The sequence below is a fragment of the Caloenas nicobarica genome, chromosome 4 (assembly GCF_036013445.1).
Source record: "Caloenas nicobarica isolate bCalNic1 chromosome 4, bCalNic1.hap1, whole genome shotgun sequence".
Taxonomy (NCBI): domain Eukaryota; kingdom Metazoa; phylum Chordata; class Aves; order Columbiformes; family Columbidae; genus Caloenas; species Caloenas nicobarica.
Genome location: NC_088248.1, coordinates 7,777,534 through 7,790,084, shown reverse-complemented (window position 1 = coordinate 7,790,084; position 12,551 = coordinate 7,777,534). Strand labels below are relative to the sequence as shown.

At 37.9% G+C, this 12,551-nt stretch overlaps 1 protein-coding gene across 1 annotated transcript in view; it reads left to right on the top strand.

The window, feature by feature from the left end:
• Window positions 1–12,551, top strand: part of COL25A1 (collagen type XXV alpha 1 chain) — a 313,540-nt gene that overhangs the window by 288,984 nt on the left and 12,005 nt on the right. Inside the window, exons 33-38 of the mRNA XM_065633974.1 lie at window positions 1,353–1,433; window positions 3,483–3,518; window positions 4,376–4,429; window positions 8,576–8,629; window positions 9,863–9,889; window positions 10,633–10,686. Of these exons, the coding sequence (XP_065490046.1) occupies window positions 1,353–1,433; window positions 3,483–3,518; window positions 4,376–4,429; window positions 8,576–8,629; window positions 9,863–9,889; window positions 10,633–10,686 (306 nt within the window). The remainder of the gene's footprint in view (window positions 1–1,352; window positions 1,434–3,482; window positions 3,519–4,375; window positions 4,430–8,575; window positions 8,630–9,862; window positions 9,890–10,632; window positions 10,687–12,551) is intronic.

The following is a 12,551-nucleotide window of genomic DNA, read 5'->3' as shown; positions in this document are numbered from 1 at the left end:
TGTCTGCCATGATCATTTTAATTGCTATGGCTCCCTAATCACACACACCTTTTTCAAAAAATAAGAGGGGTAGAGGTTTTTTTGTGTAGTTTTGGTTTTTTAAGGTGTGAGACAGAAAAATCACAGGTTTGACTCATTATGAGACTGTTTGTGTTACCTTGGCGCAAGAAGCCTGAGTCATAAATCATTTTTTCAAGTCAAGTCAGCTCCATGTTAGCACCAGCCCTGCCTTACCTCAGGCTTTTGGCCTGAGAGTCTGACTTTTGTGAGACTTCTCAGGTCTGTTTCCAAATTTTCAGCATTTTCAGTGCTACTGCTCTGAAATTCACATTGAGTCAAATGGAAGCAGAATGAAGAAATGGCTGCGTAGGGCAGGGTACAAAGCAGGCAAATGATGTCTGGAGTTATTTAAGGCAGCAAACTAGATTTATTCAGATTTTTTTTTTTTAATATTAATATGATACAAGGTAACATAATATATCAAAGGGAAACCTAGGAACAAGGCCATGGGGAGCAGCCTGGATGAAATACCCACATATTTCTGTTTCCCAAAAGAGGCAGGTATGGTCAGGACTCTTTTTGACTGGGCAGCCCTCATGCTGGGGTAGTTTTTCATGATGCAAGAATGATTTATTGGCAACTCCAAGCCCATTATCCTCTTAGTGATGTTTAATGTAATAGCCTATGTATAATTTAACAATCACAACAGGACAAGTGCCATTTCTTACGTTGTTTTAAACTTCTCTGTATGAACACAGGAACTATGGACCTCCCAAATAGCTTAGCATTGTATAACCTATTCTGCTTCTTTAAATTTGTTACTGTTTAATTACGTATGCTTAAAGGTTTAAAATATCTTTATGTAACATTGTGCTGCAAATTCCAGTTCGCGGTAGGAAAAAATATTGCTTCCTTAAGAAAAATGTACTTTCCAGGAGATCCCACTGTAGAAACCTCCAGTTTTGAGGCTTATTTTTTGGAAAGTTCTCTTTCAGTTTGAATTATCTCCATCGGGTGGTTGAGGGATTTGAGGAAATTCAAAAACCCCCTGAAACTCCTGCTTAATTCAAATTAACTATAGTGATAATTATTAGGAAAAGATTCAAAAGAATCTCTCAGTTGTAAGATTCCTACAGTTTTTTCACACAGATTTTAAATCTCCAGCAGATACCTCCCAAGTGCTTTTACTCAGTACTATATCAGTATGTAAATTGCCAGTAAGCTGAGAAAGCTGAATTTGTGTCTTTCTTTCAAACTGGAATTTGCAACCATTTTTGAGGCTGACTTCTTCTGTCCCAGCTTGAACACTTGTTACGGCATGAAAAAATTGGCATTTATACTTTTACGTTTAGGGTGAACCAGGGTTAAATGGTCTTAAAGGATTGAAGGGTGAACCAGGTCAAAAGGGTGACAGAGGGCCCCTTGGTCTTCCAGTAAGTAAAAAACCCAACTATTCAATCTCAGTGCAAATGGCAAACTTCTCTTTCTACTACTGATGAACAACTCATAGAACATACCATGCTAGAGCAGAGCATCAATCTTGTTTTGTTGTACCCCAAATCTGTGTTATCGTCCTAAGTAATGTCCTGTAACATCCAGGCTTTTTTTTGTCAGGCTTTTTTGTTTTGTGTTGGTTGAAAGTGTTCAATGTCACAAGGATGCCATCACTCCCATTACATTAGTCATATTGTTATTTAAGTGTTGTATGGTGTTCGTGTAATAAAAGGAATTCTTCCCTTTTCCCCCCATCTCTTCAGTTATTCTTCCTCTGTTTGCACTTCTGCAGTTAAAATGGAGAGGTCTAACTGAGGAACGTTAAAAATTGGTTTAAGGATTTTCTTTTTTTCTCATTCATTAGGGATGTTGCATTGTTAATTTTGCTTTGTTCTTCAGAAAATTTCCATTCTGTTTGCCATAAATTTTGTCTTAGAAATAAATGAGGTACCTTAGAAATAAATGTTTCTTTTGGAAACACTAGGGTACTTAAAATTTGTGCTGACAAAAAAGAAAATATTTTGTGTGCTTACTTTGTGTGTTCGAAAGTACTCTGGAAAGTTAGTTTTATTTTTTCTCACAAAAAGAGTTAGTTGGGTTTTGTTTGGTGGTTTTTGGTTTGGTTTTGGGAGTTTTTTTTGGTGGGGTTTTTTGGGTTTTTTTGTTGTTGTTTGGTTGGTTTGGGTTTGGGGTTTTTTGGTTTGTTTTTTATTTTTTCTTTTTAATGCAAGGATTGCTCCATGTGTTTACATTGTTAACAGTAAAGTGGAGGAAAAAGACTTAGCTGACCCAAAGGAACTCAAACCCTCCAATTAATATTTTCAAGAATTCTGTGCAGGGCCTCTGGACAAGGTCAGCTTCACTGAAATTTATAAGTTATTTTGAAAAAAAATACTATTTTCAACCTGACAGTTACAGCTGTGTAGAGAGGGAGCTTTTGAGGTCGGAGCCAACCCCCTGAAAATTACTAAAAGAAAGAAGAAATTTTTGGTTCCGTTAGAGATATTTGCTCTAACCTAGAGCAGAATATACCATTAGTTTTTCAAATGTATATAGATCTTGTCTTGCTCCTGCTTACTACTTTTTCTAAGTCTAATTTTAAGGGGTAAAGTCCAAGTGTTTGACTTTCTAAAATGGCTCGTTTTGACCTCTAATGAGGGGTTTTTCCTCCTTGGTTTGGGTTTGGGTTTGGGTTTGGTTTGGTTTGGTTTTCTCCCCAGGTTAATCCTTTGTCCCAATTAGTGTTGCTCCCCCTAGCTCCCGCATTATTGCCAGCAGTGCTGTGATAGTCGGGCAGACCTTTCTCTGCTGCTCTGTTATTCATATAAGCTCCAGCAGAGGTCAGCCCGTCCCCAAGGATGCTGAAGCATATAGCCCGAAGCTTTATTGTGCCCGGTTCTGCCAGGTTCCAGCCCTTCACTGTGCTCCAAACTGGGACTGTATTGGGAAAACAGGAACTGTGATTGTCTCCCGGGCTCTTGGAAATGAATGAGGCCATTGTAGTCAGGATCCAGATTTTGTTGGCTGCATAATGCAGTATTCTTGCACTTAAATACTTCCTATTATGGTTAGCACGCATTTTTTTCTTTCTTTTTGTAGTATAGTATTCAGTATTGTCGTTATTTACAAATTAGAAAGCATACAAGTAAATTACAAAGTAAATATTTGCATGTTAAGGCTCAAAGCCACCCTAACGTGTGGTGTTTATAGCACTCCTATAGCTTGACGTTATTCTGGTCTTATACAGTTTGACATGAAGACAGGGGTGGGCCAGTGATGTTATGCTAATGTGAGAACAGAATCAGGCTCTTTATGTTTTATGTGCATTTTTAACTAACATGCTGTAGTAATGTGACACCCATCCCAGAACCCTGTCACAACTTGCACTGTGCATTTGAATTATGTTTATTCATCAGCACCACTTTCTAATGTCACGTTCTTGTCATTCGTGTTGTCCCCATCATCCATGCTTCCACCTAATCACACAGGGAGCATCTGGCTTAGACGGAAAGCCAGGAGCCCGGGTGAGTCTCTCGTCTTTCTGTGTCGCTCTCGTTACCGAGTCCACGTCCACTCCAGCAGCTCTGCCGGCCACATCCACACAGGGCACGGAGGAAGGAAGGCACACGCCTCAGGCATTTTCCATGCTGTATGAGATGAGGCTGCGAGCAGACTCTTAGGGCGATGTGTGGGGGAAGGAGAATGGAATTCCCTATAGAAGGAGCTCTGAATCTTAAAAAGGCAGTTTTGGTTTGACTTATGGTTGGATACCTGCTTTGGTTGGGGTGCTTATTTTCTTGAGTAAGGTCAGGGATTCGGTTTACATGGGAAAACACCCTTGTTTAATGCTAATATGGAATCAGTGAAATGGGTGCAGACACACTGGGAGTGTGCTGCAGGCATTCTCAAATTTAACATAAATGTTAAATTATTTTCTTCTTATGATGATAAAGAAATGGATAACGTGAAAGAAGAGTGAAGTTATGTATTTAAAGGCTCCTATAAGCTTCCCATTGATCACCGCAACAGGTATGTCCACTTTACAGGTGGACTTTTCAATTTTAAAAGTATATCAAAGTTTAAAAAAAATATTTGACCCGTATTATTTCAATAAATTTAATATCTTCCTAAATCTGATTACTTCCATGAATGAGGTAAAATCCAACTAGAAAAAAGATGGGTTACCTCAAAACTTGACAGCTTGTAGGTGGAGTTTTGAAAGCCAAAAAGATTTGTTTGGCCAGATCCCATCACAATTAAGTCAGCATTTTCAATTGCTGAGGACTGATTCCATGTTAGTTCTTGGCTAGAAGACAGCTATTAAAACTAAAGACTTGTCAGAACAAGACCTCTCTCTTACCCTCCTTGTTTCCTTTCGTAGGGTATAGATGGCCCAGTTGGTCCCCATGGCCCTGCAGGTCCTAAAGGAGACAGAGTAAGTATAAGCCCCATGTGCTTCTCTTTACAAAGCAACTGTGGGAATGGCAAAATGTCGTATGGCTACTTATAGTGTGCCTAGATGTTACTAAACAGAACAGTATGTCATCTATTTAAGGATCAGCCCAGAACTGTAAATGCTTTCTATCTACACACACTTCAATGTGTTTAAGGGTTGATTTTGTAGCTCATTAACTTCAGAGGACGGGGTATTTTGTAATGACTGATCAGTAAGAAGCTTACAGGACTTTCAATTTAATGGTGCTACATATAACATAATTATAGTTGGTTTCAATATTTTGTGTAAATGGATTGAGAGAACCAACTGAGACAAAAGAAGATAAAGTGATCTGATTATATATGCATGCAATGGCAAAAAAAATAGTATTTCTCATGGTTTTGCACTCAAATGTTTTTATCTTTAAAAAATTCTCTAACATAACATCTATTAAAAAAAAGAAAAAAGGATCCCTCCTATTTCATTTCAGGTAGTCACAGTAAATTTTATCCACCGGAAATAGGATAGGGACCTTAATCTTTACCTGTGAGCCTGTCATCTTTAACAATACAACCATCAGCTTGTACAACAAAGCAAAAGATTATACTTTATAGTAACTAAAACATCCAAGGAGTTGCCAGCCCAGAATTTTTTTCTCTTTGAATTTCTTTCTTTAACAAAATAGCTGTACTAAAACGACTTTATACTTGCTGTATTAAGGACACGGCCACATGGCACAGGTCCAGTTAGCTTTAACTGCAGTACTACTGGTTTAAATTTCTTTCTTTTCAATGTGCTACAGTATAAACTGTTCTTCTAATGTATGGAAGATAACTGTAATTGTTTTTTTCTTATGTAAAGTACCCAATAAGTCACACAACTGGAACTAGAATCAGCCCTACCATGTCTGTTGACAAGTCGTAGTTACAAAGGGGATAGGAACTGCTGCGATATAAATTGGTTCAATAATTGCATAAGCACAGAAGAACAGATTTGCAAAAACATAAAAACTAAGGTGTGCAAGAAATTCCTGCACACCCATCATTTTCTGTGTAGCTAAATGAATTGGAGGAAGTTCATAAGAAAGATGGAAGCTTTGGGTTTTGGTTTTGTTTTTCCAAGCAACCAACTAGCAATATTATTGCTGTAATTATTCATTTAGTTATTCAGTACTGTTTGGGAGGAAAAGCTGTTTGTAGCGTAGTTATCTAACAGGTGCGTGGTGTTGATATATGTCTTATTATCTAAATAACAAATCATGAGTTCTTAATCCACTTTTGCAAATTGCATTTGCAACTGTTGAACTTGTTTATGTGAAAGCAGGAGGAAAACATTTTTGCCTGCAGATTTCAGACTTTGCCTTTTAATTTAAAATGGTGCATAGTGTCACGGCTCAATATCACTGGACAGGATCACATTTTGTCCGTACTGATAAGAAAAACTTCAGGCCAATATTAACCTAGAAGGGTAGTAGGAATTCCTAATGTTAAGCATAACCACGTTCTTAAATCCACATTATTTAAAATTTGGAAACACAATCTCACTTTAAGAGAACACGTGTAAAATGCTGGTCACTATATATTTATGTCTCCTTAAAAATTAGGGAAAACAAACATAGTCAAACTGAAGCCTAGTGATTTCTTCTATAGAAGTTATGGGTTCATTGTTGCATAGGCTGCATTTGAGGCAACGCTCAATTACTCGGGCAGAAGACGTTGTGCAAATTAGGTTCGGTTGGTTTGTTTCCAGTTTAGCTATTTAATTAAAATAGAAAACATCAGACAATCTTTATCCAAAACTTAGCTAGATGGTGAGAAAGTAGACTAGGAAAATAGTGCATGTCACTAGAAAATAGGAAAACATGAATTTTAGAACAAGTGTGCTATTAACTCACTGTGTGGGCTTAGCCATGTAATTTTCTCTCTAAACTTGAAACTGTTCATTGATTATTAAAAGTTAACACAGGATTTAGCGCTTCCTGAAGTATGATACTGGTAAACATTTTAATACTGTGTTTTTGTGCATTTCTTTTGGTGGAAACAGAAATGGTAATTATTAGTGTGAAATTATATAATCTATTAGGCTGGTGTTTTACAGTCCTTAAATTCAGCTGTTTGTGATGGCTGAGGGCAGCATGCCCATGACAGTCCATCAATCTCGTATAATACGTAAATATTCAGGACCTCATCTGATATTGCAAACACATTCCAGCATTTGCTTTGTATTGGAAGCAAAAACTGTGAGATACATTTATCTAAATATATTCTTACATAACAGATGAGATTATTTCCTATGCTGAAACATTCAATATCTTTATGTCTACCATATGTTTAGCAACATCATGCTGTTGAAGATTTAAAAAAAAAGATACGTAACTAGTCTTGGCATATTTCAAGTACTGATCAAACAGTTTTGTAGCTGTTACATACATAGGTCAGCACATTAGTTTCTTATTAGCAGAAAGTTTTAAGGCTGCGAGGGATTTACTGTTTTGAAAACCAGCTTTTACTTCCCAATACCTTCTATTGTTCTGCAAGGGCATCCAGCCTCAGTGCTGCACAGAAATGGCTGGAGATTAACAGAATCCAGAAAGATCAGACATTACACATCTAATCACCACTAGACTAAAGGGAGTATAGACAGCGTCCACCTGTGTAAAAATATGAAGTATCCAAAATAGATCAAATGTCACTTACCCTGACAAGCTCCTTGCTGCTGTGATTGTTCAACAATAGGTTCAGACTCAGTTTATTCTGGTGCCTGCTTTTTTGTATTATCTGTTCAAAAAAATTGAGATTTAGCAGCCCACTTTCAGAGCTGTGCTAAGGGACTTGGCTGTGCCGATAATCACCACTATTAATCAGGCACGCATTTACATCTCTGTCTTGTGCTTTTAGTAATAGAGCAATGAATTAATAATGAGCAGTAAATAACCCAAATTTTTAGCAGATAATTCTACACACAGAATTATCTCAAGAGCGTAAGAGCAGCAATTGTTGGGATGAAGCACAGCACGTCTGCATGCCAGGAGCCTTGAACAAAGCGTTGCATTAGGTTCTGTTAAGAAAAGGAGATGAAGAAGGGATCCAAATAACCCTATGTAACAAATCCAGAGTAGGAGCTTTGAAAACTGGAGGTGGTCAGGACTTTTTTTTTTCATCTGATCAACACTTTGAGCAGTTCTTTGCACAGTTTAGTGCTCTCAAGAGAGTACGGCTTGTCTGCTGGATTTTATTCAGAAGAAAGAGCAGCACAACCTGCACCAAAACCTGCTGCCTGCACCTGCTTACCAGCCTCCCTTGCATGCTCACACAGGCTGTGCTCGCTTGCATGGGTTAACACTGACTGACTCGGGAAGTTTAACTCCATATTAACCTTGATGACGAATGATTGGAGAGCAAAGATAATTACTACTGTCAGCCTGAAATTTGTCGTCTCAAAATTTCATTTCATTTGGAAAAGTTTACTCTTTATTAAGCTTGCTAAATGAGTTTGGTAGTATCCCTCTGGAATCTGGTAATTTTTCCATGGATTTTAGTGCAGAATAAGATCAGACTTCTAGAGTAATCTCTGTACTTGTTTATCTTGCACATAAGACATTTTCGATTTAATAAACCAGGGTATTTACATCACTAATCTAGAACCCAATAGAGCAGTTAGCAACACGACACAGTGCATGGGATAATCTTTCCAATGTCACTGTTAATAGCATTGCCTGCTTAAATGCAAGCTTTAATTGACACATTATTCTTGCTTATCACTGTTGCATCCCAGATGCTGCGCTGGAGCTTGATGTTGTATATCCTCAGTTTTCATTCCAACATTGGATTTTTATTGAGTGTGATGTTGCAGCTGTTAAAAGCTTAAAATTGAAATTTGTGCAAGTTCAGTTTGAAAAATACTTTCAGTTACTAATGAATTTAAAACCAAATGTAGTATCATATGTCTGAAGAGTTATTTTGCCTAGAAAGTAATATATACCTCCTCTTCACCTCCTTAATCATTTAATTAAAATAAATGAGCTTGGATATTTTTCACTCAAAAGATTTAGGAATGAATAAACTTTAACCTAAAGCACTTGGTAGACATCATTTCTATCTAAGCTAGACAATGTTTTTGTTTGCTTTTTCTGTAATCTTTTCTTAGGGTGAAAAAGGAACCGTAGGTGACCCTGGACCCAGAGGACCATATGGCTTGCCCGTAAGTTGCACATAGTTTGTACACGTTGTGCTTTTCATCACTCCTTGATTAAACTTTGTGTGCTTTATGACTGCTTTTTACCTAGCAATACAATTAGTTGGAAAACGCAAAGGCAGATAATAACCCCTGACAGTGCAAGGTCACTGGTCTCTGTTGCAGGCTTAGATTCCAACCCATGCATATGGTTGTGCAAAAGTAAAGAAACAGACCTGCTATGAGCCAGCAAGAGAGAGGAAATCCAGAATGCAAGTGCTCCTGTGTCCTTAGCTTGTGGCCATCGGCTGCCTGGGGACTGTGCGAGAGCGGCAGGAGTTCAGGATGAACTACGGAAAGCTGTGATTTTCTTAATATCAAGAAGCTACTTGGATTTCCCCACTGCGAGGCTACTTCACAATTATGTTTTTGCTTTGTTTGGCACTTCAGAGATCAGTTTTGGTTTCATTTCTATGCCACGTGCTCAGAAGTGATTTGAGAAGTTCATTGTTGATCGTTAGTAGGTGGAGATGGTATGCTTAAAATCAACCACTTAAACAATATTATCCATTTCTAAAATAGGAGTGAGAACTTCCTTTGACCTAATGACGCTAGCCTCAATAAAACCTCTTGGCTTACTCTGTTTACTCTGCTGATGACTGGGCCAGGAGTGTACGTGTGCACATCTGTTCTGTACTTTGATGCAAGAAAAGCCATGTAAATGTGCTTGGCCAGGCACGGCCAGCCTCTGGAAGAGACTTGCAATGTTTCCATACCCTCTCCAGGCTAATCTGTTTGATTAATGAATTTAAGCTAGAATACAGACTGGTGACTTAACTGTAACCATTTAATTGGATCAGAAGTCAATGACTAGAGACAGTTTTCAGGCTCCGTGGAGTGTTAAATTAGCTTGCAGTGCAACTTTATCTGAGGGTTACTTTTGTGAGTTAAACAAAAAAAAATCCATTTTCTGTTTCCCCTTCCTGTGAACTCAAAAAGAAAAATGATAGGCTTTTCTGTATTTTTAGCTTGCTCCTGAAATCTGTGTACAAACAAAATTTTACAATCCAGCAAAATTTTACAGTCAAGTTATCAGTTCCTGGAAATGTTAAACACTGACAGCAATGCCCTTCACTAGCTGCAATGCCGCGTGTGCCGCCTCAGCAACACGGGGCACCCCTGCAGAGAGGGAGCGTATCAAGGTGGCTGTTGGTATCACAGCTTAGGGACGCTAATGTAGTTTATATGGTTCTTTGGCAGGGCAAAGATGGCGAGCCTGGCCTTGATGTAAGTAATACATATGACTAAGACACTCTTATTGGTCGGTAAGCGTCTTTCAAGAAATACCCTACTGAGTGTAACACTTGTCTCCATTTAGCGTGCATGCAGTACATACAGAGAGTGTGCTAAATGCTGCATTTGCTCTTTATGATAAAAAGGACAAAGATTATGCAATATACATCCCTTATCGACAGACCCTACCAGATACAGTACTTAGTAATGCAGGTAGTTGGTCCTTTGGAAGTCAATAGGCCGAAAAACTGTGCTTGGTAAGAAAATACTCAGACTTGTGACTCAGTTGTAGAAGAACAAGGAGTCACTAACATTTGATTAAGTAAATTCATCCTAATTAAAGAAAATAATTGCATAACCTCTAAGTGATAAATTTCAAAATATAGACTCTTTCTTCGGCATGCTGAAAAGACTTACTGAAAGACTTTTCCTCTAGTCCTACACTGAAATCCCTAACTTGGAGGAGTCTTTTCCAGAATGTACTTAGGCTACATAGCATGGGCTATTACCATTTTGAGTGATATAATTTCTTTCCATTGCTGGCAAAATGACTTTACAAAACACAATGACTTACATGTCTCACATGCTCTTGTGTGCATGCATGTGTGCACACATAACAGGCATATACATACAAAGCATGTAGTGAAATAATTTTTTTATGTTTTCCAAGAGTATTTGAAAGTTTAACCTGCATGTGAATAAAAGTCGACCTATCTTTGTCCATTTTGTTTTTATAGGGTTTCCCTGGTCCTCGAGGAGAAAAGGGTGATATAGGAGAAAAGGGAGAAAAGGTGACCACAGTGTTAACTGTTGCTTGATTCCTCAGCCTAGTCAGTTCTGCTGCCTTTGTGCTATAAATTGTCCCATTTAAACTTTATTTTTACTGTGTGTCAAAAGGCAGGTCACAGACATATGCTAAACAAAACCATGAAAACCCATGACAATTTATGCACAGAACTAGTAATATCAGCATGTCCCAAAGCACAGCTTGTTTTTAGGCTCATTTTCTCCAATCCATCCTACGCTTGTTGAAAATCCTTGTCAGTCTCAAATTTTTAATGCAGACTTCACTGAAATGTGCCATTGCGGTAGAAGTTTTATACTGAAGACCCTATCTCTGTTCCTTGGAAGTATCTGCAGTATAACTGTTGATCCTAGTGTACCATGCCTGTATGCACTACCTGTCCAAAACTAAAAGGATAAGGACAGGAACTGTTTATAATTTTATTTTTGGTGATGTCGTATTTACAATTAAGTAGTTCATGATACTTGTGGATTGAAATTAAACCATATACTCTACCAGTCTGGTAAACCAACTAGACAGTGAAGTTAGCAGAAACAGCCTAACTTCATTTTCACTGACCAGACACAGTGACTTAGAAATATGTTTAGTAAAAATCAATTTAGGACTAAAAGCATGCAGAGAAAGCTCCTGGGCATATCTTCCCTATTTCTAACCACCACAGAGCCCGGTTGCTAAAACTGCTGAATTAGCACTCACATCATGCTTTTGGGTATTAGCTCTTTATTCCCAGGGACTGACTAAATAGTCAAACGCAGGACTTCCACTTGCAGGAGGGCAAAGGAATTGTGTGTGGGAATTGTGTGTGGCCACAAAGCATGGTCAGGCCCTTTTTGGAGTTCAGTTGAGATTCAGGCTGCCTGTGCAGCCTTGTTCTCTTGGGCTGCAGGACACATCTCCTAGGAAGTCTAGTCCTCCATCTCCCTAAACCTTCAGGAAAAGACGAAGCCTGTTTCTTGAGGAGAATGCATGGGACAAAGTACTTAATCTGACAGATCTTTCAGATGTTATCTTATGGGCTTTCAGATTAAGAGGATCGCCAGGAAGTCTGTAGAGTGGAGATGGAATCTCTGCTTAAAAATTCTCAGAATATTCAAAGAAAATTAGAAGGCGAAAGAAGGTCTTTCTCTGTGAAAAATCAGGGAAGATATAGCTGAGACCTCTGTGGAAATGACTTTTGTTGTGCAGTTTTGACACATTTTTTCTAGAAATAAGGGAATACTTGTATCTTGCAAGTAAACTGGTTTCACCAAAACCACATTAGTTGCATCAATGGCTCCTTTTCCAAAGGGAAGACTGACTTTTGAAAGACATAAAGTAATGCAATTAATAGAAGTTTTCATTATAACAAATTTTCTCAGTGGTGGTGTCTTTCCTTATGTAAATTACTAATTATCTATGACCAAATTGGTTTAACAGCACCCATTTCAACAGAGATGACCCACTTTACAAGTTGAATATCTAGCTCATGATTTCTTATTTTTTAAAATATTCCTTACAGTATTGGCTGTTAGACTGACATGGTAAAAGTTGAGATTAGCAAGTTTCCAGTTGAGAAACTTAATTCACAATGCATTGCAAAAATATATTTCATAACTAACATTCCATTGAAAACTAGTGGCACATGTTTTTTCCACAGACATGCTATGATAGCCAGGGAATAAATCTTTACTTCTTCAGTTTGAGATGAGTCCTAGACTGAAGATTTTTATTTTAGCTTGTCAGTAGTTCTGCTACAGTGAAAGCAAGTCAGTGTTTGCATTATAATGTCTGCTTAACTTGGCTGTAAAAATAACTTTTTAAAGTGTTCTAGCTGTAATTACTCATATAAAATTATAGTCCAGGAGCACTCAG